The sequence below is a fragment of the Clavispora lusitaniae genome, assembly GCF_014636115.1.
Source record: "Clavispora lusitaniae strain FDAARGOS_655 chromosome Unknown tig00000078_pilon, whole genome shotgun sequence".
NCBI classification, from domain to species: Eukaryota; Fungi; Ascomycota; class Pichiomycetes; order Serinales; family Metschnikowiaceae; genus Clavispora; species Clavispora lusitaniae.
The window spans coordinates 198,752-222,019 of NW_027093977.1; the positions used below are offsets into that span (position 1 = coordinate 198,752).

Genomic DNA, 23,268 nt, shown 5'->3' on the forward strand with positions numbered 1-23,268 from the left:
CATGTCCTTCTGGCCATTTTCAAATTCCTACAGTAATAGCAATCACTTGCTGAAATTCTTGGACTCCGTGCTTGATTTTTCCAATGTTACTGTGGACAACATCTTAGATGACAAAACCCTTCAACAGGACTTTATGGATGAGCTCAAAAGACTTGCATCAAAAAGCAGTGATAAAGATAGTTTTCATTTGGTCCAACTGCTCCAGAGCGATAATTCCCTGGCCAAATCTAATGCTTCCAACGCCAATTCTGATTCCATATCTGTATCATCAAATAGCGAGTCTACTGGGGGTAACTCGTTTTCCAAGAATGCAAGAGAAGCGAAGATTTTGGAATTGATAATGCAGCCTCACATTCTCGATGGATTTATGGATTACATAGTGGAGAGCGTTGAATTTTATCATGATTTAGCTATTCAAGAAGAGAAGGAGCAACTGGAGCATGCAAAAGGTGAATATAAGCCAACGGACGAAAGTAATGAAGACATAGGCTCTAACAGCCACGGCAATGATAACGAGCTGAAGCAAGACCGTCTTCGCCGCTGCATTCAATGCTCTGCAGATGTCCTTTCGGTGGATATGTGGGTCATATCGAATCAAATTATTGAATCGCCTAGTCTCATGAATAAATTATGGCTGATCATCTCGTTACCACATTTTGTGGAAAGGTCACCATCAGTGGCTTACTTCGTGCAAATTTTGGATCATCTCATGGAATCCAACACTATCAAATTGCTAAATTTCATTCGCAAGCAAAGCAATTTGGTAGACACCTTTCTAGGAAAGGTTGAAATCCCAATATTGATGGACTTTTTTCTCAAAGTCATCCAGACTGATAAGTTAGATTCTCCGACAGGCATTTTGGAGGTTTTGCATCAACAAAACATGATTCCCAAGCTTATCAACATCTTGAAGCCTGACTTGGCACACTTCGACAAGTCCTTGAACTATATTCCAGATGCTGATCAATTGTTTCGCCAAACGGCTGCGACTGAGTTGGCTAAGGCCCTTGTAACTATTTCTTCCAATGCTTCTCTTGCGGTAGACATGGATACAAATATTGGACCTAACCCGCTCACTCGCGAACTTGCCTCTTCTGAAATGATTCGCATAATGATAGAGGAGATCATCTTGTTCCGCATCCCCGATGAAGAGAATCCTTCAATTACATACACAAACAAACACGGAATCAGCAACTGTGTATCCATCTTGATTGAGTTGATTCGCAAGAACAACTCTGATTACGATGTGAGCTATGGCCAGAACCAGCCAGGGGCTATGGCTGACAACACTGGGGAAGTAAATGTTCAATCAATGTTCAATTGGCTTAAAGATTTTGAACTGAATCCTCCAGGACCCCGTGATCCAGTATATTTGGGTGATCTCCTTGAAGTTTTCTCAGAGAATCTTGACAAACTTTCAGAACTTATTGATGCAGATGTAAGTGAGGAAGTAGTGAACCCTAATTATTTGGGGATGTCCAAGTTTAAGATCTCTGAGTTGGTTGCAGAATTGTTGCATTGCTCAAACATGATTCTCATCAACTCGAGAAAGATCGCTTTTATAAATCATACAAGAGATCAAGTCAGGGATTTGCAAAATGAAAGCATCCAAAACGCGTTAAATGAAACACTTTTAACGGATGAAAAGAACTCGAATGAGACTTTGCTGGATCTGCAAGAGTTAGCAGATGTCACTATGGGCATGGACGACGTATCATTGAAGGAAGTTCATCAAAAAAAGCCACAAAAATTATCCTCCATCGAGTCAAACTTTAATGACGCGAAATACAGACGAATAATCGAAGAGCTTGAGTATTCTGAGTCAGATGACGACGAACCCATTGTGTCATCTGAAAACCCTTTCGTCTGTGACGAAAGAGACGAGACATTCAGAAAGAATCCGTGTGCTGGGGATAAGTTCAAAATTGCCCTAATCGATCTGGGTATCTTAAGAAAAATAATTACCAGGTTCAAAGATTTTGAGTGGCATAACTTCTTTCACAATGTTGTATTTGACCTAGTTCAGCAGATTTTTAACGGAAAATTGAATTCATACAACTCGTTTTTAATAGTGGAGCTTTTCAGAAAGGATAGATGTGATATAATTAACATGATCCTGAGCTCCTTTGCCAAGGAGGTGGACCCAAGACCTGGGTACATGGGTCATTTGATTCTAATCAGTGAAGAAGTGGTAAAGTTTACCTCGTTGTATAAGCCAGCGCTAATATCCCCAGTCCTCGTTGAATGTATTGGATCGAAGGAATGGGAATGGTTTGTCAATAATGTCCTACTCAAAACCCGAGAACTATACAATGTGATTCTAGGCGCAGACGCAGAATATACCGAAGATGAACAGCATAATCACAATGGTGATAGAACAGATGAAGACGCATTTGGGTTTGACTCATCTACTGTCGGATACATGGATCTCGAGAATGAAGCATACAATAATGGTGATAATGGTGATGATGGCAAGAAAAATGTCATCATTCTCGGAGACGCATCAAACCATGATGAATTTGTTCGAAGAAATCCACTGAAAGAGGACCGCTTGGGAACAGAATTCGACGAAGATGAACATGACACAAAATTATCGAATGTGGAAATCCAGAAGATGTCACCGAAATTGAATTTCGAGAATAACGACGATATGATTTACGACGATTTTGAAAGCAACAACAGTGGTTTCCCTGACAACGAACTACAGGATAATGAGTTCTTAGAGAATCTTCTGGGATCTAGCTCTTCTGATGAAGAGGAGGATGGTAATCAGCTTCGGCGAATTCCAAAACATAAAGGGTGATACAGTTGTTACCAAGAATTATGGCATTATGGCGGTATTTTTATCGTAGTTTTTAATATAAGCCTTTCACTCGATTCATTGTTTCTTACGACTATAAATAACTTTACCATTGGGTAACTCTACTTTTGTACCCTTTTGGGATGCCTTCTTCTTCTTCTTCTTCCCATGTTCAACGGAATCAGACAGTGTTTGTTTGCTCTTGGTATTCACGTAGGTGCTTTTGGTGTTTATAATATAACCTGTCAAACGACCTAAAGTAGAATTCCACAAGTAGCACGGAAATAAATAAAAATAAGACTCTTTAAACCCAGGATTGACATCAATGGCATTTGCATCGAGGGGGGACAAGAACTCGTTCCCATCTTCGTCGCGATCCACTAAACTCACATCTCCAACAGCTGATACAAGGAACTCTTTGCCATTGGGAGAAACAACTTTCCTTGCCAGTCCATCCAGAGGAGGAACTAGTGAATTGCCCCAAGCCTGCAATCTAATATCATCCACAATAGTGGAAATTCTCTTGAAGTCTTGTCTTCTGCTTATACGAAGAGAGATATACTGAAAGGAGGACACGACGACAAACACCACGAACAATGTGACAAAAATGCCTGGCCGAAACCTTGAATAGAGATAGTCGGTTCCCTTCAAAGTAGGAAAACCATTTCTGTAGAAATAATCATAACGCTTTTTCAATGATTCATTCTTCAAAATGTTTCCCACCGCAGAAAGGCGTTGAAACCTTTCTTCAACTTTCTTTTTATGCTTATATGACTTACCTCTGAGCTTGTCTGGATGATTCTTTCTGGATAATTTTCTGTACGCTTTAACAATCTCCTCTTTGGTGGATTTAGGACCTTTTGGAAGACCGAGCCATGAATAGAACGTTGTGTCTGGGCCGAGATCCTTCCGAACTTTGTCATTCAAACTGAATATCTCATAGTCTTCCGAACTCCAGAGGGCAGCGACAAGAGATAAGAGCGCTATGAGAACCAATGGAAAGCGCAACTTCATCGGTCTTGGTGCTCTTCGCCTTTGAAACAGGTGTACATAAAAGAAACTTGAACATCACACGTCGCATCTGGGGTAAACAGTTCACGTATCACCACAATGCATTGCAACCTACAAGGAATAGACGTGTCCTCCAATTAGCTTGGAATATTGCAGGAAGTTATTCGAAAAGCAGGAAAACACGTTACAACATTCCATGGCAGAGTAGACTCTATGTTTGGAGAAGCAATATGCATGATGTACGGGTGCAGCGCCCAGCGTCCAGATGTAGCATAGCCTATTCTTTAATTTCTTCATCACCATGACCTTTTATCCTTTGCCTTTCAACTTAAGGGTTGTGTTCTTCTATAACATTACCGCCGCCACGCTTTGGCTGTGCTGTCTTGGGAGATTTTGCATACTTCTACCGCTCGTTGGCAGGCGATTTCTTCCTGGCGGAATGGCCGACTTTTTCCACATTGTGGCAACATTGCCACTCATTGGCTTCTTCGTTGTGAATCTGTGCAGCCGAAGAGATTACTCAGTGACTGATTTGTGGGGTCTTTTCTCTGCATTGCATATGGTTTGGGTATGTTACGGGGTTATTTATCCACACCCAACTGTTGCTAAGCATACAATGTACTCTGTGTTGATCGTAGCATGGTCATTACATTACTTGATTGATGCTACATACCACGCGTTTCGGTTGAAAACGAAGACATCACCACTCTGGCTATTCTGGCTTCAGTATCACCACTTTTATTTGACATTACCGCTAGAGTTTGCTAGTGAGGCTGTCCTATTGTTTCTCAGTCTTGGATATGTGGAAGGAAAGTTCTACGAACTATTTTTGCAAGGCTGCTTACTAGCATATGTCCCGATTTGCTATTTGATGTTCAACTATCTTCAGAAGCGCAAAACATTGCGCTACGACGAATACATGCAAAAGAGACTTCGTGGACGCACACAGGATGATTCTGTGCCTCTGAATGCATCCCCGTCTGTACATTAGCACAGTTGCGTTTAGTTTTGGACACAATACGAGTTCAACTCTAGCCGACTTTAAGAAGAAATGAAGAAGTACTTTTGACATGTGACTTGACTATGCCAAACACATGCAAACGCGGTAAAAATGCAGCGGAATGCAGAAGGATGCAGGGCTAGTAGCCTTTGAAACCAAATCTGAGCCCATCGCGTCTTTCACTTGGTTGTACGTTATACGTTTATGTTCTGGTCTCATACTGGTGGTTGGAGGAGCCAACTACAAACATAGAAAAACATATTTCGATTAACTTTCACTCAATAGATCATAGCTAGAAATAAACTAAACCAATCCAAAACCGAAAAAAAACCTCCGTCGAGGAAAAAAACTTACTTTGGACTTAAAGACCAAGTCCCTCAAGAGTGCCTCTGACACTGCCAGCACCGACGGCATTTTGCAAACTGGCACCGGTGTCTGTTGCAATACCGGAAACAGCTCCCATCAAGTCGGAGACAAGGCGCATCAAAGAGTGGTGGATGTCGTGAGCTTCTCTCTTCTCCATCTCCTCGAGCTTGGCATTCAACTCATCAAGAGATCTCTTGTTGCCACCAAGAACATCGTGGACAACATCTCTAAGGATTCCGCTCACCTCAACACCGGCATCTTGACCAATTTGAGAAACGTCCTTGATGACGTAATTAATCACGGTACCAAGACCACGTCCAAGGATATCAAGAGTGTTACTGTTGTAGTCCATGCCGGTAGAGCCAGCAGCGCCACCATGACCACCGGCAGCGTGGCCGGAAGCAGCTTGGGTCTCAGCTGGAGCAGCGGAAACAGTAGCAGCTGCAAGAGCACAGTAAAAGGCAGTGGTGAACTTCATTGGAATGATATTAATGGATAGATTAAAAAATCAATTCGAGTTAGTGGCGAAAAGTCTCTCTTTTATATGATTTCTTTTAGCTTAATTTCCTTTTGTTTTGTTTTGCGTTTGATTTGCACCCAGCATGGTGCCTGAGGCTGACAGAATTACACAGCGTAACGTGCATTAGCCCGCGTAGTGCGCCTAAAATGGTTACAGGGCACTGCAGTGCAGCCGCGCACCACAAAGCTTTTCATTCTCAGAATAAAGTCCCCCTTCTAAGTTTTTGGTGTACAATACCCTCTAGGTCTTGGCACTGCAGGTTCAGTCCTCGTGCCTGGTGCTTAGTAACAGAGAATAGCTAGACCAAGATGAACGCAGCTTCTATTTTCTTGCGCACTCTAATGCGCGTCTTAGCGCACGAAGGTCTGCACTTGCATAAGAGTGTAAAACTGCTTGGCTCCATCACTAATCGCCGAGCAATTCTCAAGCTGGAACATCTACGCCAGCATGTAGTTAAAGATTTGCCTGGTGGTTCTCGATCTTTACCTTGCTCAAATTACGCGGCAGTTTCGCAGAATGGGACTGCCGACTGCGACTATTGTATGACATTCCACTTTGCTTCAAGAATAGAAAGACGAAGCAAACACCGAGGGTGTGAAGGTAGTATCGACTCTTTCTTTGTTCCCCTGCATCTATCCTCGGCAAAACGCCTTGTCTTCGACAATTAGCTTGTGATCTTGCTCCCGATGCTTCTTCTCTCAGCTGAAGAATCTGAACCTGTAGCAAGGCGACATGTGGCCGTGTTTGGAGCTCTTCAAGTTCCAGTGCGTCTGAGACATTCCATGCATGTATAATTCAATTAACGGAACCTGAGGTGCAGTGATTGTTTCTCAGCAGCACTGTGGTATTCTCTGCTTTGGCTAGAAAGCAGATTTTCTAGGCAATCCTTCCACTTCGGTAACAAGCACGTTAAGATTTAGCTCCCGGTTGTGCGTGATGGCAGGCTAATTAGCAACCATTTACTTACATAATCTTATCATTACTCATAATTCCTCACTTTTGTATCGTAACATTAGAACTTTTGAATAGTTACTTCTGTGGATATCACTTTCTTCACCTGTCTTTGCCAAGAGGAGGGGCGATCTTAAAATTATCTGCACAAGGAACTTTCCCCGCCGACACAATGATAAAAGCGCTCGGCACTTGATGTTCGCCACAAAAGGATCGAGAAAATTCCCGTTTAGAAAACATCACATCCGAATTCGATCGTCAACTGCAGCAAATATCACAAAAAGTGCAAGAAACAATTTCCATTAAAGTATTTGAAACAACCTGCAACTAGGGAATAGACTTTGCGTGACAATGCAGCGTAACCGCATTTGGCTGCCCTCTGACAAAAGAATTCATTTGCTCTACCATACGTGCTAGCCCAAAATAGAAGTGCATGGTGTGTCTGTAGTAACAGAGATCTGGCCGATTATTTTTACTAATCATCCCATATTTTCCGGTGGCCAGCTCTATTTCTTATCACCATACTTAGCAGAGGTCTCAAGTAGAAAAATAAAAAGGAGCACACTTCCACTTCCCTATTCTACTTATTGAATCCCTGTTCATGTGTACGCTCTTAAATCAGCCACCAGTAATGCTAGATAATGTCGCACGCACTCTCGCTGTAAGCGCATACTATGAAGTATTTAATATGCAATGAGAACAGGGACAACGCACCAAAAAGAAGCATTAAATGTCATTTGTTCAAGAACTTCATGAGAAATTCAGCAAAGAATTCAACGTGTCGGTGTCCCATCCACTTACCAACGAGCTTTGTCACGGCACTCTTCCTGACTATAAGCTTTATACGTATTTAGTTCAGGACCTCAAGTTCTTCCAGGACGGCTTGAAGATTTTCGGAGCAGCTTTGACCCACTGTGACGACAAAGATGCAGCTATTGTTCTCGGAAAGCAGATCGGGTTTGTATGCAACGACGAGAATACGTATTTCCATACATGCTTGGATCAATTGAGGAAAGATTCTACCAGTGAGTTGCAAGCGCATGTACCGGACATGGTAACGTCCGCTCCTGTACTCCCAGGCACAAAGAAATACTTGAATGAGCTTGAGCGGTTGGCGTTTTGCCAAGACTATCCTACAATCATCACTTCAATGTACGTGATGGAGAAATGTTATCTTGGATGGGTAGTTCATAATGGAAAGTTGCCAAAATTGGAGTACAAGCACCAAGAGTGGGTTAATTTACACAGCGGACCTGAGTTTGCAGCCTGGGTTGACTTTCTTGCTTCAGAAGTCGACAGAGTTGGGAAAAACGAAGATAGGAAGAAACGCATGACCACGGCGTTTGCTTCGACGGTGCAGTTGGAAATTGACTTTTTTGAGGCGTGCTACAACTATGGACAATAGGTAGCCATATATAGAACTACTGCGTCAGAGCATGTAACACATATACGAGCACCAAGAAAAAACACCGAGTGAAAATAAGTGATTCAAGTGTAGAATGAACCAATACTAAGAAATCAATTTATCAAAATACAAGAATAGGAATGAATGTGGATGGACCCATATGTTCAGTATACCAATAGACGAGGGTGTACGGGTGTTTTGTGGATCAAGGCTAACTTGTAACTGCGAAGTGCAAGAAAAAAAAAGAACAACCTTGATCAATGATCACCAAGTACTTCACCAAGGTGGCCGTTAAGTTCGACCCATTTGCGGCAAGTGCAAAACCGGTTCGCCTATTCCTTGCTCGGATTCCTTCTCAACAGCGCAGTGGGTGCGCTGTGGACTTCAAGGTGTTGACCAACAATGAAAAGCCAAGTGTCACGGTAACATTCAAAGATAAACATGTCATGACTGCAGACCCAGAGAAAATGAGCTTCCAGGATCTCAGCGCTCATTTTGATGGGCACTCACGGCAGTTGGCCCTCAAACAAGCAATTTCGGACTAAACGAAGAAGCGTACAGTTTCAAAGATTATTTCGTCGACTACGGCTTGGCAATATGGAAAAGCCGATTCGTTATTGCTGTTTAGAACATGGAAGGTGATGTTAGAATGATGCTGGGACAGACCCATCATCTCCTGGTATATACTTAATCTTGTACATATGTGATATTTGTAGCCGGACCTACGGATCGCGCATTTGCTCTTGACTGGGCTATAAAAGCAGTACTTCCTCTCAGGTACTTCTCATGCGTATTTTTCTGTCGACGTCACCGGTCAGGCAAACTTCACATTAGTTGTCTACTAGGTACAGTACTCGGCTACTTCTAAGCACTGCCACATATTTTGCCCGTATTTCTTGCTTAGAGAACCATGTCTACGTTTGCAACCCGTTTAGGATTGAGGTTTCCCCTTATACAGGCACCCATGGCCGGTATTTCGAATGTCGCAGTCGCATCTGAAGTGGCTCGAGCTGGTGCACTCGGCTCTTTACCACTTTCAACGATTGATTTGACCAAAAGTGTGGAACCGGTGTTTTCACAAATCGAGGAATTCCGCCATCATGCGCCCGCTGCACCTGTAAACTTGAATTTTTTTTGCTTTGATCCAGCGGAGCAGCAGCCTGTTTCTGATGCTGCCAGAGAAAACTGGCGCCGCATTTTTGCTGTCGACTCCACCGAATCTCACGATTGGACGGCCCGCGCAGTTGTATCTTTCCGCGAATTTGAGGAAAAATGTCCGCAGGAGCTTAACCTGCTTGTGCGCCGATTAGTGAGCGCGCGCGCACAAGTTGTGCTGTTCCACTTTGGAGCGCCTGCACCATCTACAATCGCCGCTCTTCAAGAGGGCGGGATTATGGTTTTGGCCACTGCTACGTCTGTGAAAGAAGCACAATATTTGATTGATGCTGGCGTAGACGCACTCGTTTGTCAGGGCTTCGAAGCTGGAGGCCACAGAGGGAACTTTCTCACTCTGGATGCTGAGGATGAATGTCTCTCGACCCACGCCCTTTTTCTCCATGTCGTTGCCCTTAAAAAAGGACTCCAAAATGCGTCTGCGGAAAACAGCCAGTCGAATAGCAGCGAATTTGTTGCAGTAAACAAAAAACCTGCAAGGGACCCCTCTGACGTCTACGTGATCCCTGCTGGCGGTATTGTAGATAGTGCCACTGCAACGTGGTACTTGGCCCATGGTGCGGCGGCGGTGCAGATGGGCACAGTGTTTCTACCTGTCGCTGAAACAAGCGCGCCTCCCTTTATTGGTGACTGTATTACAGAAAGGCGCGGCGTTCCTACAGTTATGACATGCAACGTTTCCGGCCGGTCCGCTAGAGCACTTGCGACTCCATTCATCAAGGATATACAACGAGCGCGCGACGAGCACCCACAACCTTTCCCTCTGTTTGGCTATGCCACGTCTGCATACCGTAAACTAGCAGCAGGTCCCCCTGAGAATGGCTTCTACTTGGCAGGACAAAACTACCATTTGGTGGAGGTTGGGTTAGGTGCAAAAGAAATTGTGGAGCGTATAGGAAAGGCGCTCGCATTTAGTACTGGCCAATAAGTGTGCACGATTTGTCAGCGCACCTTTCTTATCCGGAAGCGTGATGCACCATCGAAGAGGTTCAATTTGGGAGACAGTGCATTATGGATGGTATGTCCCTTCGGAGCTGGCTCCGTCATTAAGGTTTTAAATTTTCTTGTTTATTGTTTGTGGGCAGATTACGGGGAAATGAATAAGGCATTTCCCGGATGAAGTCTTCCTCACGCGATATCTATTCAATTTGCTTAGTCATGGGGTCGTAGTTGTTCGTTGTTTTGTATGACTCTGTTTATTGTAATGCAATGCTTAGGCGCTAAAATTCCAACCTCGAAGCGACGAATATGCATCTTGCTCAATACCCTTTGTCAACTGAATCAAACGCTTTCTTGATGTTGTGTTGACGTTTTGAAGGGGACCGTTTATACCGTTTATACCCTATACTTTTACTCTTGTTAGATATTCCTGCTTCGATTCTACGTCTTGTTCCAGAAATCCTGTTTGGAAGAGTATGGAGCTGCATCATGTATGCACCCACATGTACTTTATAATTCCTTGCATGGCCTGATTTCATCCAAAAGCTGCATACAACTTAACGGTTACTATACTTCTTATTTGAAACGATGCGGCAAATAACGGGAGAAGACAAGAAGGCACCTAAGGCTCATTATAAATTACGGCTCTTTCCCTTTCAGTGAACCCACTGTTCTTTGGTCGACCAATTTGTCTCATTTAGTTGCTCGCCCATCTCATCAATCTTTTCGACATGGCTGCCCCACAAATTTATCCAATCGTTGAGCTCAAAGACGAACAAAAGTCTTATATTAAGGCTGCCGTACCTTTACTTGAACTGGCCGGTGACAAGCTTACAAAAGCTTTCTATGACTACATGCTTTCGCACTATCCCGAAGTCAAGGTCTTCTTCAACGAGAAAAACCAGGCTGACCTCAGACAACCAAAGTTGTTGGCTTTTGCTTTGCTCGCTTATGCAAAGAACATTGATGACATCACTCCGCTTTCTCCGTTTGTTGCCAATATCATTGACAAGCATGTCAGTCTTCAGGTCAAGGCTGAACACTACCCTATTGTTGGAAACTCTCTTATCACAACCATGAAGAGCTTCTTAGGAGAGGAAATTGCTACTCCTCCGTTCATAGAAGCATGGACCGCTGCTTATGGTAACTTGGCGCAAATCTTGATCAACGCTGAATTTGCGAAGTATCAACAACAACAATGGCAAGGATACAAGGACTTTAAAGTGACTAGAATTGTTCCAGAAACAGAACACATAAAGTCTTTATACTTGGCTCCCGTGGATGGAACCAAGATTGCCCAACCACTTCCAGGCCAACCACTTGGTTTCCTTTTCAAAGTACCAGGATACGAATTCGAAAAGACTAGAAACTACACAATCTCGCAGACTCCAGTAGGTAACGAATACCGAATCAGCGTGAAGAAGGTCGATGGTGGTGCTTGCTCTACGTACGTCCACTCTTTGAAAGAAGGCGACATTGTCAAGGTGTCTCCTCCAAATGGACACTTTGTCTACAAGCCTGAGTCCAAAAAGGATGTTCTCATTTTTTGCGCTGGTGTGGCAATTACACCATTTGTGTCTATTATTGAAAGCGCATTGAAAGATGGAAAGCTGGTTTCAGTGTACTATTCAAACAAGACTGAAAAGGAGAGGCCATTCACCCAATGGTTCAATGACTTGAAAACGCAATACCCTAAATTCCACTTGCATGAATTCTTCTCCGATGTGAACCGCATGACGGCGAAAGACTTCGATTCTATCGATTTGAAAGACAAGGATGTGTACATGTTGGGTCCTGTGTCCTATATGGACTTTGTCTCTAGCCAGTTGAGTGCCTCTGGTGTTGAAGCTCTCGTTGATAACTATTATCCCCAGATCGAGTAATACGAAAAAGTTGTTTACATATTTATGTTTTGATGAAGATCATGCTTTCAAACAAATGTATGGCGAGTAGGAGATCTTTTTTGCAGTTTGAATGTCAAAAGTACTAGACTGTCTCTAAACGTTAACAGACTTCTGTATTAGTGCGCCAAGTATCTTCTACTTACATTTAGGCAGTTATCGCTACCAAAAAAACATTTGAGTGATATTTTCTCCGCTAAAATTGTTTTCACACGTAATTCTCATGAATGTGAGTTGAAGAGCTTTCTGTTGTAATGGAGTTTTTTTTCTCGAGAAATGGCTTCATTTCCTGTTAACGTGTGATATCAAACCTTCCATACAGGAGGTATCAATGCTTGGAATCACACCGGGGTTTAATAGCCGGCTCCACTTTTTTTGTGCCTAACAGCTTCCACTCGCAAAGTTGAACTTAGTAAAACAGACAGACGAACACAAGAGAAGCTTTTTAATCACTGTAAATTATATTGGGAAAGACCGTGCATATTCATTGGTTTTTTCTACGGATAGTTTGGCTCCATGTGTATCATACTGGGGGCTTATCGCGAAATGACGTTCCGGTGATCGGCTATTGAAAGCCGACAAACAACTTATCTTTCCTATATATTCCCAATAGAATTCCGTAGTTCTCTTGGACTCAGAATTCAAAATGACCACTCCTTTCAAATCTCTCATTTCTCAGTTTAAAAGGTATCCCTTGACTTTCGGTCGCTCCCATATCTCTGCGTTCCAAAACCTTTCGAAGGCTCTTGGTGGAAATGTCAACATTTATGCCAAAAGAGAAGACTGCAACTCAGGTTTGGCTTTTGGAGGGAACAAGTTAAGGAAACTTGAATACATTGTGCCTGAAATCTTGGAGGGCGAGTATGACACTTTGGTCTCCATTGGAGGCATTCAGTCAAATCAAACTAGAATGGTCGCTGCCACAGCTGCCCATTTGGGGTTGGATTGTGTTTTGGTGCAAGAGAATTGGGTCCCAGTACCAGAAAAAGAATGCGGTAACTACGACAAGGTTGGAAACATTGAATTGTCTCGGATCATGGGAGCAGACGTGAGATTGGTGCCTGACGGCTTTGACATCGGCATCAGAAAGTCTTACACAGACACCTTAGAAGAGTTGAAACAAAAGGGCAAAAAACCATATGCCATACCAGCTGGATGTTCCGAACATCCATATGGCGGTTTAGGATTTGTCAATTTTGCTGACGAGGTTGTGGCACAAGAAAAAGAAATGGGGATCAAGTTTGATAAGATTGTCGTTTGTTGCGTTACGGGATCTTCATATGCTGGTATTCTTGTTGGTTTCGCGCAGTATGGACGCGAGAAAGATGTTATTGCTATTGACGCTTCGTTTACTCCAGATAAGACTAGAAAACAGCTGTTGAGAATTGCTCAAAACACAGCGTCCTTAATTGGCTTAAAGAAAGAATTGACCGAGGAGGACATTATCTTAGATGAAAGATTTGCGCACCCATGCTATGGAATCCCCAACGAAGGTACTTTGGAAGCAATTAAATTGACTGGCGAAACGGAGGGTGTTTTGACTGATCCCGTTTACGAAGGTAAGTCAATGCAAGGTTTGATACAATTGGTGAGAGAAGGCGCTTTTGAAAAGGGGTCTAATGTTTTGTATGTGCACTTGGGTGGAGCTCCCGCTTTATCAGCTTATTCATCGTACTTTTCTTAATTTTGGGTGCAAAATGCTGGAAAATACAAATTGCGCGGAATTCAAACCTGAATAGTCAAGACATGTAGAAGATCAATACTTAGATACTAACACATCATATGCTTTGGCCATTGCCCTAAAGTAGTCATATTTGATTTGTGATTTAATAGAATGTGGCAAGCTTATGTTCAATCTACGTGCTTCTTTTCATTGCGGAAACTATTTACCTCCTGTTACATAGGAAAATCGATTGAACCATACGGCAACTATGTAATTCTCCTCTATTCGATTAGCCGTTCCGAATTGTCCGGGTCTCACGTGAGGTCCTACTTCCCGGCTCCGCGCCAAAACAATTGGCCTATAACTGCCTAGCAAATATTCATTCCGGCATATTGTCGGATACTAACAGGAACTAGGCAATAGTGGAACATTATATGTTTTACAGACGCAAATTCATCGATATACTATCTTAATGGGCATGTTTTTTTTAAAATCAGTCAACGGAAAATTTTTTTGTAGTACATAGACAGTCTTCAGAAGTGGTTAACTTCTCCGTCGCAAAATGATGTACGGATGCAAAATCCGGGGTCAGCCAATCATGGTGCCAGAAATTCTCATTTGTAAGTTCTGCACATAAGGGTGTATTCCAACTCCCGGGCATGAGCTTTTTTCTTTTATATATTTGACCTTGCACTCCCTCTCATCCGCCGTGACCGAGTTTTTTTTTCCTTGAGTTCTCGACAGATTCTACCACTAACCATGCTCAAGCAAATGATTCGCCCTATGGGTCGCATGTCCCCCATGAGAACTTTGGCTACTGCCGCTTCTCCAAAAATTAAGAAATTTCAAATTTACAGATGGAATCCTGACACGCCAGAAGTGGCACCAAAGATGCAGACGTACGAGATTGACTTAAATGCCTGTGGTCCTATGGTTTTGGACGCGCTTTTGAAGATTAAGAACGAACAGGATTCGACGTTAACCTTCAGAAGATCGTGTAGAGAAGGTATTTGCGGTTCTTGTGCCATGAACATTGGTGGTGTGAACACTTTGGCTTGTTTGTGCAAAATCGATGCCAACACCTCCAAAGACACCAAGATTTACCCATTGCCTCACATGTACATTGTCAGAGACTTGGTGCCAGACTTGACCCATTTCTACAAACAGTACAAGTCTATCCAACCATACTTGCAAAGAGATGACCATCCTGCTGATGGCAGAGAAAACTTACAAAGCATTGAAGACAGAGCCAAATTGGACGGCTTGTACGAATGTATTTTGTGTGCATGTTGTTCTACTTCTTGTCCTTCGTATTGGTGGAACCAGCAACAGTACTTGGGCCCAGCTGTGTTAATGCAAGCTTACAGATGGTTGATTGACTCAAGAGACCAGGCGTCTAAGTTCAGAAAGGAAATGTTGCAAAACTCCATGTCTTTGTACAGATGTCACACCATCATGAATTGTTCTAGAACATGTCCTAAGGGGTTGAACCCTGGTCGTGCCATTGCGGAGATCAAGAAGCAATTGGCCTTTGACTAGCTTGCATAATATTTATCAACGATACACTGGTATACATCGCGTAGCTGAATGTAGCAACTCAGAAATTCAAAATGCAGTACTAGAACTTAATTCAACTCTCATCCCATTCGAGTTTTGTCCACTTCAAACGTAATTACTACACATCTATGGATGAATGACTCGATTATTTAATGAGTTTCTAAAAGAGAGTACTCTAAGTATCACTACTTTACTGATAGTCAATTGAAAGTGGTATTCTAGCTTTAACTGCGCTTCGAAGACGTAAGAACTTAGTCATTGGATAATAGGCAATAACGAAATCACATCATACTATATTGGAAGGAAATGAAGTAGAGGGTTGTGAGCTAAGTGTTGTAAACATCATTGTTAGTAGTGTCTGGAATGACACAATATGGGTAATTCCGATCGGACATAAAGGTCATGTGTATCTTTCAGATGCACTCCACATAATGCGAAACCTGGGGTAACAGCTACTCCAGTGGTCGAAAGTATGGAAAATCGCGCTCCGAGCCATTTAACTAACGTTCAAGTTTTGCATGTAACTTTGAAGGAGGAGTCCAAAGCTATTAACCCCGCAATCCAATACGGATGAAATGTCTCGGAAACTTTGAGACGAAAGGTATTTAAAGACTTGAGTATTCCTCTTGTATCTCATCATTAGGTCTTACAAGTTCAATCCTGACCATCATATCTTCTCAAGTCGAAAAAAAATTCAAACAATGTCTAAACCAAAAGTGTTACTCGTTTTGTACGAAGGCAAGCACCATGCCAAAGATGAGCCTAAGCTTTACGGATGCCTCGAGAACGAATTGGGTATCAGAGGTTTCGTGGAGTCTCACGGTTACGAATTGGTGAGCATCTCTGAAAAGGATCCAATTGGAGACTCTGAGTTTGACTATCATTTGGCAGACGCTGAGATTGTCATTACCACGCCATTTTTCCCCGCGTACCTCACTCGTGAGAGAATTGCAGAGGCACCCAAGTTGAAGCTCTGCATCACCGCAGGAGTCGGATCGGACCATGTTGACTTGAATGCTGCCAATGAAAGAAAGATCACTGTTGCAGAGGTTACTGGATCCAACGTTGTTTCTGTTGCTGAACACGCAGTAATGACAATGTTAAACTTGGTTAGAAACTTTGTCCCAGGACATGAGCAGGCCATGTCTGGAGGATGGGATATTGCAGCCATTGCCAAGGATGAATATGACTTGGAGGACAAGGTTATCGCCACAGTTGGCGCTGGCAGGATTGGTTACCGTATCTTGGAGCGCCTTGTGGCATTCAATCCGAAGAAGCTCTTGTACTTTGACTACCAGGATTTGCCCAAGGAAGCCGTGGACAAGTTGAACGCTGCCTCTAAACTTTTCAATGGTCACGACGACATTGTTGAACGCGTGGAAAAGTTAGAGGATATGTTATCCCGTTCCGATGTTGTGACTATCAATTGTCCTTTACACGAGGGAAGCAAAGGTTTGTTCAATAAGGAAACCATTAGTCACATGAAGGATGGCGCTTGGTTGGTGAACACAGCCCGTGGTGCCATTTGTGTTGAAAAGGATGTAGCTGATGCTGTCGAATCGGGCAAGCTCCGTGGATACGGTGGAGACGTATGGTATCCACAGCCAGCCCCAGACCATCATCCTTGGAGAACTTTCCGCAACAAGTATGGCGGTGGAAATGCTATGACCCCCCACGTTAGTGGAACATCATTGGACGCCCAAGAGAGATATGCTGCTGGTACACAAGCAATTTTGAAATCGTACTTTGAAAAGTCCTTTGATTATCGGCCACAGGATGTGATTGTTGTTGATGGCGAATACGCCACCAAAGCCTATGGCCAGCGTAAGTAGCGAAATGTTTTGAATAAACAGCTACATGCTGATGACTGGTTCTAGCAAGGTTTGCCAAAGGGGAACTCTTTGTAGAATCTTCAAATATAAGTTTTTGTTTCTCATAATCACTGGGAGTCCCCGCTGAATACGGTAGATTCATTAAGCGCTGAAGAGTTGTTCGAGCAGAATCCAGTTAAAGTTAGTGTCAAATGGACTATAATCGAGATCCAATAGTGCGTCTGGTGGAGCGTCTGGTACCGTAGGTCCTGGCGCAGGAACAGGAGAGGGCAGCTCCAAAAGAACGGAGCCCATAGCGCGCGACGCACGCTCAACCAGTTCTGATAGCTCGGTATGCTCCTCTACAGTAGCAGCATGCACCGAAAGAACAGAGCAGCTGGCGTAAAAAGAAGGTTCACACACGGCCATCATCTTTGCCGTCATAGCACGAACCTTTTTGTGAAACCGATATCGCATCAGCATCGCATTGTTAGCTCTGGTTAACAACGTAAGAAGAGTGTGAACACTGGTGCACGCGCGCTCGAGGGCAGCAAACAGGCGCGCATATTCCAGCGCCAGGGCGAGCCGCAGCATGTGGAGTGGGTCATTTTGAACGCGGGACCAGTGCGCTCGGTAATCAAGGTAATGCGCAAATACAACCAAAAAACCATAGGATGCATTGTGAGAAAAATGCATACCTGTGAAAAGATCTCCTGCTCCCTTAAAAGCATCGGCGGTTTCGTCAACCAACAGCGGGACATGCGGTAGCAACTGATCACATATTATCGTCACAACAGTAAGCCACTCACGCTGGGCCCTCGCAAAATCACGCCGTCGGACATAATGGTAGTATAGGTGAGTCGACACAGCTATGGAAACATACAGGAGCTGAAGCAAGCGATGGAAGCGAATTGAATGTGAGAAAGCATCAACACTATTTGGCGTACCTTCTGCGCGGTATTTGGCATCCTGTGCCATAAGCTCAACACTGACCGCCCGCAACCGCGCCAGAACATCTTCGACTGCCGCCACTTTGACACGTCGTGCTACACTGCCCGAGAGCGCTAGTGTGTCGTCCAAGAGAGTACGAACATCCACTTGTTCGTTCAACGCACGGCAAACTGCAGCATCCATGCGAGCGTTCGCAAGGTTCAGTGCTTCGGGCGAAAACTCCGGCAGTACCACGTCATGCGCTAGTCGTGAAATCATGGGTATGTTCCCTGTAAAAGATGCAAAAGTATAATCCATGTCCAACACCACGAACCAAATCTTTCGGAAAAGTTGACAAGTTCGCGCACCCAAGCTATCACCAAATACCTTGCCTGGATCGCGATTGAGCCAACGGCAAAGTGCTAACAGCGAAAGAATGGCAGAAAACGTATGGTTCCGCACGTCGGGAGACCCCACATCAGGATCCACCATGGCATGCACTCTCAAAAGCGCAGCTAGCTGCACTACATCGACACCCGTCTCCGCCGCTAGATCATGGTAAGCCAAACATTGGTAGGCGACTTCGACAGCTCGGGGACCAATTTTAGCTCCGGCCATGTATTGCAAGTCCTCAGCCAGTGAGTAGACACATTGTGTCTTGAGCGCGCCAGAAACAGTGTACAACGATAGATGTGCGAGCCGAAGTACCACAAGCAACACGCCCCAGACAGAGACGTCTGGTAGGTCAATGGTTCCCACATGGACAGGTTCCTTTGTTAGCACGCGGGCACCTGTAAGATTTGAAACTTGCCGGCGTAATGTGTGCTCGTCAAGAACAGGCACATGAGGTGCCACTGCAGCAAAATACCGGTCCACCAACATCCATAAGACCTCCTTGTCAGGGAGATGGGCTCTAACTTGGGGAGCAAGAGCGGATAAATCTCCTGCTGAATGTCCCACCACAGTTAGCGGCATGCGAGATTCGTGAAAGCCTTCGCGGTAGCTTTCGTGGTCTCCGCTTTGCCCACCGCCTCTACCATCACCGGCCTCGTGACTGCCTTCACGCTCAGTGCGCTCAGCCTCACGCTCTCGTTTGATCCGTTCTTTTGTCCATGGCCAAAGGCGCTGCATCAACTCAAACATGTTGGTGTCCATGCTGACGAGAGCAAGCCAGCGGAACAGGCCTAAATGACGGAGACCCAACAGGTTGCGGTACGGCGTTGTGCGCACCTGTTCGTGGAAACTCATGTCGTCGCCTGCACTAAAGAGGGCCTGCTCCAAGTGTTCGAGGCGCGCGCGGAGCTGAGCGACATCTGGCGCCGGCGGCTTTGGGGGCGGGATATCGCAGTGCGCGTTGCCATATCGAACACATGCCCCGCACGGAGACGCCATGTCACATCGAATCCGCCGACGGCGGCAAAATGAACAAACTGTTTTAGTCCGCCCTCGAGGCATAACGCTGTATTTGTATGAAAGGAATAAATGTGATAGTCAAGTGAATTAGTTTAATCGATAAAGGACTTTTGTGTTTCTCGGCAATTCCATACAACAAGGTTCCAGGTGATCAATGAGTACGTATATGTCAAAGTATAATTTTGAAGGGAGCAATTGTCAAATGCACTCTTGTCTGTTTTTAATGGATAGAATTGGATAAAATGGTTGATTCCGTAACGATTGTCTAAAGAAAGGGCCAGAGTAATGAGAAGCTTTTCGCGGGGAATGTAAGGCCACACCTAATGGTTACCATTCACTGTGGTTAACAGAACTTTTTTTATCAAATTGGAGCTTTGTCGTGCTGACTGGATGTCTTAGCTTTAGCTAGACTTGCACTTGAGAGTTTGTATTTTGATGCTCAAGTAGATGCATCCATGCGCGCTGCTCAATAGACTGCACTAATCTTTGATATGGCTCAGATAGCAGAGGATGATGACAGCTACATACTACTTCAAAATTTGCTTTTTTCTTCTTAATAGAGGTATTTGTGAATGGTTACAGTCTTTTTCAAGCTAATGCTGAGTAGTTACAGAATCAACGTTTGTCTCAATCTAATGTATTAGCGGAAATTATTCAAAGCGAGTAACGGAAGCCTTTATTCTCAAAGTCAGTCATACCTTTGAACCCGTTAACGATTGCCTCTTGTTTCTGTTCATCTGTTAGTTCACCCTGTTCTCTATCTCTTTTAGCATTTCTGTAGCGTAAAAGGAAATAGTATGCTATTCCAAGAGCAATCATCGTCGAGTAGCAGGTTATCAAAGCTGTCATGGCACTCTTGTACTTGGGAGCCTCGCGAGCATAAAAAATATTGGCGCCGATAATATTGCCTGTCGCATATAAAACAAACCAAAATCCATTTGTTACTGTTTTTTTGGTACTTCCTCCGATATTAGCAGTCATGAAAATCCAGCACAAAATAACCGGCCCGCCGATAATGTACTGGAGCCAGGTGCATCCAACCAGGGCCCAACGATTGTCCTTTATCAAATGAATCCCTATAAGTCCAGCCAATCCTGGTACACAAAGACCGCAAAATATGATACATCTTGTGTTAGGGACGGTAATGGCAATAATTCCACATGTGAATACCACAATAAACTCAATGGCACCCGTAGGCATTTGCAAAGCTGTGGCAGCTAAACCCGTGAACCCAAAGCCCTTGATCAACAGCGACTGGAAGTTGGAGACGCCTCCATTAATTATTCCAGTGCCCAACCCAATAAGGCCAAAAATGTAGATAGAAACATCCATGACAGCTTCTCTTACTTGTGGCCACAAAAACCTTTGGTCCTTGACACCTTGATTGTTTTGGGACACATGCTTCACCAAAATGGCCCTCTCACGCTCGGTCAAGAACTTAGCTGTTGCAGGGGAATCGGGTGTCAAAAGTAAAAAGAAAATCGCCCACACGAAGTTGAGAAGTCCTATGACCAAAAAAATCAATTTCCATGAGGCTAAAGCAGTGCTGTGAGCATGCCCCAAACCAAATCCAAGTAAAGCCCCCACAACAGTAGCTATTCCATTGAAACTCAAGAACGTACACATACGGAAAGGTTGTTCTTCTCTGGTATAGAACATTCCACAAATCATCATACATGTGGGAGAGATACCAGCCTCAAACATACCTAGAATGAATCGAAGGACCAATATTCCTCCGTAGTTGGTTGCTCCTATGTGAGCGATCAAGATAACTGCCCAAATGATGAGGGTACATCCTGTCCATTTTGCAATTGGGACCTTTTGGATAATGTAATTGGATGGATAAGCCCAGAACAAATAGCCAAAGTTGAATATAGCGGCCACCCAAGAGTATCTCTGGCCATAGAGACCTAAATCCTCTCTAAAAGAATATGCCGAAGCATAATTTAAACTCAACTTGTCCAAAAACTGCAAGAGATAAGTAACACACATGATAGGCATAAGACGCATATCAAGTTTCAAGCGAATGCGTTTAACCTCAGCCTGATATTCTTCTTCGGAAATCTCTTGGCCATGTTCGAATAAGTCTAAGGCAACCACGCCATCAATTTGGTCTCCGATCTCTTCTTTGATCGAAGCCACAGAGGACACGACGTTCAGAAGTTTTTTCTCGTCCATAGATTAATTGGGAATCCAATTCTTGTTGAGGAACAGATCAAGAAAATTTGACGGGCTTTTATAGTTGAATAATCTTGTTTTTCATGGCAAGAGGTCGCCTATCGGATGAATTGTGTGCAAACTTGGGCATGCGAGATTGCGATAACACCATCTGTATGCATCCATATGCGGAAGTTGCCTAACGCGCTTATCGGAAACTTCGTCCAATGGGTGGAATCATCGCAAAATGCCTTAATAGTTATTTCCCACGTTCAGTCCAATTTTCTTCACCTCACTGATTGTATATTCTTAGATTGTTTCTTCAACTGACATCTAGTGATATATCTTCCCCAACAATGTCCCCATCCTTGACTGAAGAGTCCCAAACTTCTAAGAAGTACGACTTTGGCACCAGAGGGGCCCACAACATTGCCAAAGGTGGAGAACACCCGCATCTTATACCTTCTTTTGATGATCCCCTTGCCGAACGCAAATGGGTATTAGAACATGCTGCAGGGGCATTCCGTGTCTTCGCTCGAATGGGCTACTGTGAAGGCGAAGCGGGTCATATTTCTGTGCGAGATCCAGTGGACCCTCAGACGTTCTTCATCAATCCATTGGGTGTTCATTTTGCCATGATCATGCCATCAGATTTGGTTCATGTTGGTGCAGACGGCTCCATTTTGCCTGATGGTAACCAAGCCCCAATCAATGCGGCGGGATACTCCATTCATCTGGCTCTACTTAAAGCTCGCCCAGATATAAATGCTGCGTGTCACACACATTCCATCCATGGCCGTTCGTTCTCTACGTTTGGGCGGCCATTGGAAATGTTGAACCAAGATGCGTGCATTTTCTACAATAACCAGGCAGTATACACCAATTTTGGAGGAGTGGCCATTGAAGGAGAGGAGGGACTTGAAATTGCAGAGGCTGCCAAAGGTACACGCAATGTCATTTTGCAAAATCACGGGCTCCTTACTATGGGAAAGACGGTCGATGAGGCTGCGTACATGTTTACATTAATGGAAAATAGTTGCCATGCCCAGCTTATGGCCGATGCTGCAGCTGCAAGCGGAATTGAAAAGAAATACATTTCTGATGATGTTGCAGCATATTCAGCCTTTGTGACTAATGATAGTGAAACAATGTATGGTTCGTTCCAGCCAGAGTTTAATTATCAAGTGAGATTGGACAAGAGTGAGTTTCTAGCAACTTAGGCTGACCGATTAGTCATGAATAGTTCAAGTACACCAGCTTATTCTTACTCCTTTATCCATGGAACTAACTTTCTGAAATCTGTAGCACATCAAGTCAAGACAAGAACAGCTAGAACATATTTTTCTTGGCCACTTCAGATAAGACATCCATGTGTTCCTATCGGAACGCACGACAAGCAATTGCGCTGAGAGTAATCACATTTTACCCTTAGATCAAGTCTGTTGCTCAATTTACTTCGGATTTCCTTTTCAGGGAAGTCGATCAGCTCGTTTCCGTCAGATTTCGGGTTGCCGTATTCGGTATGCCGATAAAACGTTCCGCCGTGCATCCCTGCACAAATTAAACCTCCTTGCAGATATCTAAAGAGGTACAAAGCGGAACTTGTAGGATAAAATGGACCCTTCCTTTTTCGTGCGAAAAGACCAAGTAAAGTGGCTAGATCCTGGGTAA

General features: G+C 44.0%; 14 protein-coding genes across 14 annotated transcripts; 10 read left to right on the forward strand and 4 right to left on the reverse strand. All coding sequences in view use genetic code 12, as the record gives it.

Moving 5' to 3' along the window:
• Window position 1: 1 nt before the first annotated feature.
• On the forward strand, window positions 2-2,803 carry FOB63_002236 (uncharacterized protein; the record flags this gene model as incomplete). Its single annotated transcript, XM_002616727.2, has 1 exon — window positions 2-2,803. The coding sequence occupies one exon, from the start codon at window positions 2-4 to the stop codon at window positions 2,801-2,803; it is 2,802 nt and encodes a 933-aa protein (XP_002616773.2).
• A 75-nt stretch (window positions 2,804-2,878) lies between these two features.
• On the reverse strand, window positions 2,879-3,814 carry FOB63_002237 (uncharacterized protein; the record flags this gene model as incomplete). Its single annotated transcript, XM_002616726.2, has 1 exon — window positions 2,879-3,814. The coding sequence occupies one exon, from the start codon at window positions 3,812-3,814 to the stop codon at window positions 2,879-2,881; it is 936 nt and encodes a 311-aa protein (XP_002616772.1).
• A 298-nt stretch (window positions 3,815-4,112) lies between these two features.
• Window positions 4,113-4,802, forward strand: FOB63_002238 (uncharacterized protein; the record flags this gene model as incomplete). The annotated part of the gene is made up of 1 exon (XM_002616725.2): window positions 4,113-4,802. The coding sequence occupies one exon, from the start codon at window positions 4,113-4,115 to the stop codon at window positions 4,800-4,802; it is 690 nt and encodes a 229-aa protein (XP_002616771.2).
• A 370-nt stretch (window positions 4,803-5,172) lies between these two features.
• On the reverse strand, window positions 5,173-5,655 carry FOB63_002239 (uncharacterized protein; the record flags this gene model as incomplete). The annotated part of the gene is made up of 1 exon (XM_002616724.2): window positions 5,173-5,655. One exon carries the CDS (start codon window positions 5,653-5,655, stop codon window positions 5,173-5,175), a length of 483 nt encoding a protein of 160 aa, XP_002616770.2.
• A 1,723-nt stretch (window positions 5,656-7,378) lies between these two features.
• Window positions 7,379-8,053, forward strand: FOB63_002240 (uncharacterized protein; the record flags this gene model as incomplete). The annotated part of the gene is made up of 1 exon (XM_002616723.2): window positions 7,379-8,053. The coding sequence occupies one exon, from the start codon at window positions 7,379-7,381 to the stop codon at window positions 8,051-8,053; it is 675 nt and encodes a 224-aa protein (XP_002616769.2).
• A 260-nt stretch (window positions 8,054-8,313) lies between these two features.
• Window positions 8,314-8,598, forward strand: MRPL44 (mitochondrial 54S ribosomal protein mL53; the record flags this gene model as incomplete). The annotated part of the gene is made up of 1 exon (XM_002616722.2): window positions 8,314-8,598. The coding sequence occupies one exon, from the start codon at window positions 8,314-8,316 to the stop codon at window positions 8,596-8,598; it is 285 nt and encodes a 94-aa protein (XP_002616768.1).
• A 419-nt stretch (window positions 8,599-9,017) lies between these two features.
• Window positions 9,018-10,154, forward strand: FOB63_002242 (putative nitronate monooxygenase; the record flags this gene model as incomplete). The annotated part of the gene is made up of 1 exon (XM_002616721.2): window positions 9,018-10,154. One exon carries the CDS (start codon window positions 9,018-9,020, stop codon window positions 10,152-10,154), a length of 1,137 nt encoding a protein of 378 aa, XP_002616767.2.
• A 742-nt stretch (window positions 10,155-10,896) lies between these two features.
• YHB1 (Yhb1p) lies at window positions 10,897-12,048 on the forward strand (the record flags this gene model as incomplete). The annotated part of the gene is made up of 1 exon (XM_002616720.2): window positions 10,897-12,048. The coding sequence occupies one exon, from the start codon at window positions 10,897-10,899 to the stop codon at window positions 12,046-12,048; it is 1,152 nt and encodes a 383-aa protein (XP_002616766.1).
• A 664-nt stretch (window positions 12,049-12,712) lies between these two features.
• On the forward strand, window positions 12,713-13,750 carry FOB63_002244 (aminocyclopropane-1-carboxylate deaminase; the record flags this gene model as incomplete). The annotated part of the gene is made up of 1 exon (XM_002616719.2): window positions 12,713-13,750. One exon carries the CDS (start codon window positions 12,713-12,715, stop codon window positions 13,748-13,750), a length of 1,038 nt encoding a protein of 345 aa, XP_002616765.1.
• Window positions 13,751-14,488: 738 nt separating this feature from the next.
• On the forward strand, window positions 14,489-15,268 carry SDH2 (succinate dehydrogenase iron-sulfur protein subunit; the record flags this gene model as incomplete). The annotated part of the gene is made up of 1 exon (XM_002616718.2): window positions 14,489-15,268. The coding sequence occupies one exon, from the start codon at window positions 14,489-14,491 to the stop codon at window positions 15,266-15,268; it is 780 nt and encodes a 259-aa protein (XP_002616764.1).
• A 719-nt stretch (window positions 15,269-15,987) lies between these two features.
• FDH1 (formate dehydrogenase (NAD+)) lies at window positions 15,988-17,118 on the forward strand (the record flags this gene model as incomplete). The annotated part of the gene is made up of 1 exon (XM_002616717.1): window positions 15,988-17,118. One exon carries the CDS (start codon window positions 15,988-15,990, stop codon window positions 17,116-17,118), a length of 1,131 nt encoding a protein of 376 aa, XP_002616763.1.
• Window positions 17,119-17,259: 141 nt separating this feature from the next.
• Window positions 17,260-19,482, reverse strand: FOB63_002247 (Fungal Zn(2)-Cys(6) binuclear cluster domain family protein; the record flags this gene model as incomplete). Its single annotated transcript, XM_002616716.2, has 1 exon — window positions 17,260-19,482. The coding sequence occupies one exon, from the start codon at window positions 19,480-19,482 to the stop codon at window positions 17,260-17,262; it is 2,223 nt and encodes a 740-aa protein (XP_002616762.2).
• Window positions 19,483-20,094: 612 nt separating this feature from the next.
• On the reverse strand, window positions 20,095-21,618 carry DAL7 (Dal7p; the record flags this gene model as incomplete). Its single annotated transcript, XM_002616715.2, has 1 exon — window positions 20,095-21,618. The coding sequence occupies one exon, from the start codon at window positions 21,616-21,618 to the stop codon at window positions 20,095-20,097; it is 1,524 nt and encodes a 507-aa protein (XP_002616761.2).
• A 335-nt stretch (window positions 21,619-21,953) lies between these two features.
• FOB63_002249 (Class II Aldolase and Adducin N-terminal domain family protein) lies at window positions 21,954-22,817 on the forward strand (the record flags this gene model as incomplete). The annotated part of the gene is made up of 1 exon (XM_002616714.2): window positions 21,954-22,817. One exon carries the CDS (start codon window positions 21,954-21,956, stop codon window positions 22,815-22,817), a length of 864 nt encoding a protein of 287 aa, XP_002616760.1.
• Between the last annotated feature and the right edge of the window lie 451 nt (window positions 22,818-23,268).